The sequence below is a fragment of the Calidris pugnax genome, unplaced genomic scaffold (assembly GCF_001431845.1).
Source record: "Calidris pugnax isolate Ruff unplaced genomic scaffold, ASM143184v1 scaffold143, whole genome shotgun sequence".
Classification (NCBI taxonomy): Eukaryota; Metazoa; Chordata; class Aves; order Charadriiformes; family Scolopacidae; genus Calidris; species Calidris pugnax.
This window is the reverse complement of record NW_015090861.1, coordinates 13,372-17,237: the sequence shown is the minus strand read 5'-3', so window position 1 is coordinate 17,237 and position 3,866 is coordinate 13,372. Positions and strand designations below refer to the sequence as shown.

The following is a 3,866-nucleotide window of genomic DNA, read 5'->3' as shown; positions in this document are numbered from 1 at the left end:
GCCACCGGGGCGTTCCTTCCCACGCGCTCCGGTGGCTGAGTTTCTGGATGAGAGAAGCAGGTGCTGTGGAAAGTCCAGAAATTTTGGGTGACAAGAGAAATGGGCGGCCCCCCCAGCACGTGACGGGGGTCGCTGCGGGGTTTGGGTGTCCTTCGGTTGTTGGTGCCCTGAGGAACCGGGGAGCAGCCTGACCCCCGGGGGGGCCGGGGGTTGCGGTGGTGCCATGGGGACAAGCCCAGCCGTGCCAACGGGGACAACCAGCAGCCAGAGGGATGATCTCAGGTTACCCTCGTACAGAAATGAGTGGGGCCTGATGAAGTTTCGGCTGTCGGTGTATTAAAGGGGAGTGTCGGGGGTCAGGCTGTGCGTCCCTGCAGCATGGCGGGGCCGGGGGGCGAGGGGGACCTGCGTCACCTGCTGAAGCTGCACCGCACCGAGATCGCCATGGCGGTGGACGACGTCTTCCCTCTCCTGCACGGCTTGGCCGACCACGACGTCGTCCCCGAGCACGTCTTCAAGGTGAGGCCGTGGGGTTGGTGGGGGTGGGAGAAGGATGACCGTGCCATGGGGAACCCCCACAGCTGGTGGCACCGGGACACGAGGTGCCCAACGGGGGCCACCGGTGGCACCGGCAGGAGACGCTGAGCCGGACGGAGCGGGAGGGCTCCCACCGGGCGTTCCATGCCCTGCTGACATGGCTGCTGGGACGCGACGCTGCCGCCCTCCGTGACTTCTGGGACGTCCTCTTCAAGGACTACAACCTGGAGCGGTACAGCCGGCTGCGGCCCCTCCGTGGCGCCTTCCCCACAGGTAGTGTGGGGTGGACAAAGATGGTGGGGGGAGGATGGAGTGGCACCCACCACCAGGGGTGACACACAGAGCCACCTGTGCCTGTCCCCTCTCCCTGTCCCCTTCACAGAGGTGGAGCTGGGGCGGCAGCGCCGAGGCAGGCGTCTCTCCCCCAGCCCCACGGCGCCAGCCCCACACAGACCCCAAAACAAGAGGAAAGCCCCCGAGGAGCGGGAGGGGGCCCGGGTGGCACAGCCCTCCCCGCGGCACGCCGCCAGCCCCGGTATGGAGACTGGGAGTGGGATGGAGATGGGGTGGGATGCTTGGAGGGGGGGTTCCCCCGAGGCATGTTGGGGTGCTGTGCCCCCCATCATGACCCCTCGGCAACCCCACAGGCCCCATGGCAAAGGCGAGGGCTGTGAAGAAGCCGGAGGGCAGAGATGTCCCCCGTGCTCCCCATGCTGGTGGTGAGTGCTGACCCCCCCCCAGGGGACCATCTGCCTGTCCCCCCCTGTTTGCCTGCACTCGGGGGCAGAGGGGGGGCTACCTGCCCTGCTAAGCTGCCCCTCACCCTGACCCACAGCCCTCCAGGCCATGGCCACCTCGGTGCAGAGAGCGGTGGCCGTGGCGGGCAGCGAGGTGCCCGTCACCCGTGGGGCGGCGGAGGGCATCCTCACCAAACACCTGCCGGAGCCGGGTAGGTGCAGCCTGGCCTCATATGCAATTTTACCCCCCAATTCTCTCAGGGGAGAAGCCCCCCCTCCTCCCTCCCCCTCCACCCCCCCCCAGGCATGGGGGTGGCAGGATGGGGGTCCCCACAGAGCTGCTTCTCTTGCAGGCACCTCCCGGACGGGCAGCAAAGCCGGGGACGAGCCGTACCCCCCAGCCCCCTGCGAGGAGACAGGGGCCAGGAGCAGAACCCGCAGCCTGAAGCCCCCCGCCCGGCCTAAGGCATCCCAAAGCGTAAGGACTCCCCCCTCCCCTCCAACACCACCACCCGCTTTCACACCCCCCCGCCCCAATTTTACAGAAGGGGCTGTCCCTGCCTGTCCTTGACACCCCACACCCATGGCCTGGGGGTGTCCCCCCACACTGGGCTGTCCCCACAGCTCCCCCAGACCCCTCTCCTCTCCTGCCAGCAGAGTGGGGAGCCCCGAGCGCAGCCCCAGGGCCGGCGGCCGGCGCCCACCATGCACAGCCAGGACCCTGCGCCCCACCAGGTGAGCCCCGACACGCCGGCACCCCCTGATCCCAGGTGTCCATTGCTTGTCCCTTCGGCCTGGGGGACCACCAGCCCCCTGGGGCTCAGTTGACTGAGGGGGGGTCACCAAGATACAACCCCCCACCCCTGACCATGGAAGGGATGGGGGTGATGAGGGGGGTAGAGGGCAAGGGGGGAGGCAATGGGCTCTCCTGCCAGCATGGACAGCCACGGCTGGCTGTCGGTGCCACCTGGGGGGGTGACAGTGACCCCCCTGCCTGTTCCCCCCCCCCACCCCTGGGCAGGAGAACGAGGACGAGTGTGCGGCGTGTGGCGACGGTGGTGAGCTCATCTGCTGCGACGGTTGCCCCAGGGCCTTCCACCTCGCCTGCCTGGTGCCCCCGCTGCCCCGCGTCCCCAGGTGAGCCCGTGGGGGGACCCCAGTGTCCCCCCTGCTCCCCCCTCTGGGGTTTCCCTCACCACCTTGCTCCGGCTGTGCAGCGGGATGTGGCGGTGCAGCTCCTGTGTGGCGAGTACAACCGAGCTGGGCCGGCTGCGGGAGGGAGATGCGGCTGTGGAGAGACCCCCTGAGACCCCGGGGGAGGAGACGTGTGGCACCCAGCGCGGCAGAGGTGACAGGAGCGTCTGTGGCCGCTGTTACACCCAGATCCCTGCACCCCGACTCTGCCCCCTGCCCAGCGGGGACCCCGGGTGAGTTCCCCCCACACCTTCCCCTGCATCCCTCCGCCTTAAATCCTCCCCTGGAGAGGGGCTGCCCCCTTTGTCACCCCTGATGGTCTGTGTCACCCTGGACGGCTGTAGGGGACTGCGGCTCTGCATGACCTGCGCGGGCACCCCGGACACAGGCAGCCTGGAGGGCACCGTAGGGGCCAGTGACCACCCACTACAGCCAGCAAAGGTGAGTACAACCGGTGCTGGAGGGAAAGGGGCTGGGGTAAATGGTGGTTCAGGCTGGGTGAGGGACGAGGCCGACTGTAGCTGGAGTCAAGCTGAGCCCAAGGGGACATGGAGCACAGGATGAGGCTGTGCCAGGTGAACCTGGTCACCAGCTCTGACCCTGAGGGGTGAGGGAAGAGGGCAGGCAGGAAAGCTGGACATGTCTCCTCCCGCAGGCAGAGGACGGCTCCCTTGGCGGTAGTGACCCGGTGATGAGCAGGGACGAGCTCGACGTGCTGCTGGGCGAGGTACGGGACTCGGGGGGACACCGGCAGGTAGGGTCCATCTACAGGGGGACACGTCTCTACTGTGACCCACAGGGTGATACCGGGGCTGTGGGTGAGGCAGGGAGTTGGAATAGAATGCGTTGACCACCACCTTGGGACTGTCCCGCAGGGCACCTGGGATGGGATCCTGCAGTGGGCATTCCAGAGCATGGCACGGCCCCTCACAGACACCCACGGGCTCTTCGCCTAGAGCAGGCTGTGACCCCTACACCCCAACAGCGTCAGAGATGGAGGAACAGGCGGTGGGGAGCAGCCTGCCAGGAAACAGGAATCACAGCAACCATAGAAAAAAAATCCACCATAAAAGGGCACAAAATCCGTACACCTCAACCCTAAAGTTTCCTTCAAAAAAGAAAAAACTGAAACTCTGAGATAGAGCTGAATATTTTCCATACACCACCCAAAAAAGGATAAATGAAAAGAAAAATCAGAAAAAGAAAATAATGTAAATATATTTAAAATGGAAAAAAAAAAGAGGGAAAAAAAATCAGTATAAACCCCATAAATCAAAAGACATTACAAATGAGCTTCCGAGATCAGACGAGATCGGGCGTTCTCAGGGTGGTATGGCCGTAGGCACCCCCCCACCCCACACCACCCCTCTCCTCACCCCAAATCCCCACCTAGGATAC

General features: G+C 65.2%; 1 protein-coding gene across 1 annotated transcript; it reads left to right on the top strand.

Annotated features, from left to right (window-relative positions):
* Positions 1-378: 378 nt before the first annotated feature.
* On the top strand, positions 379-3,444 carry AIRE (autoimmune regulator). Its single transcript, XM_014944243.1, has 12 exons — positions 379-519; positions 636-810; positions 920-1,072; positions 1,185-1,256; positions 1,373-1,486; positions 1,628-1,752; positions 1,911-2,009; positions 2,296-2,411; positions 2,492-2,701; positions 2,813-2,909; positions 3,124-3,195; positions 3,344-3,444. The coding sequence occupies exons 1-12, from the start codon at positions 379-381 to the stop codon at positions 3,422-3,424; spliced, it is 1,455 nt and encodes a 484-aa protein (XP_014799729.1). The 3' UTR covers positions 3,425-3,444.
* The last annotated feature ends 422 nt before the right edge of the window (positions 3,445-3,866 follow it).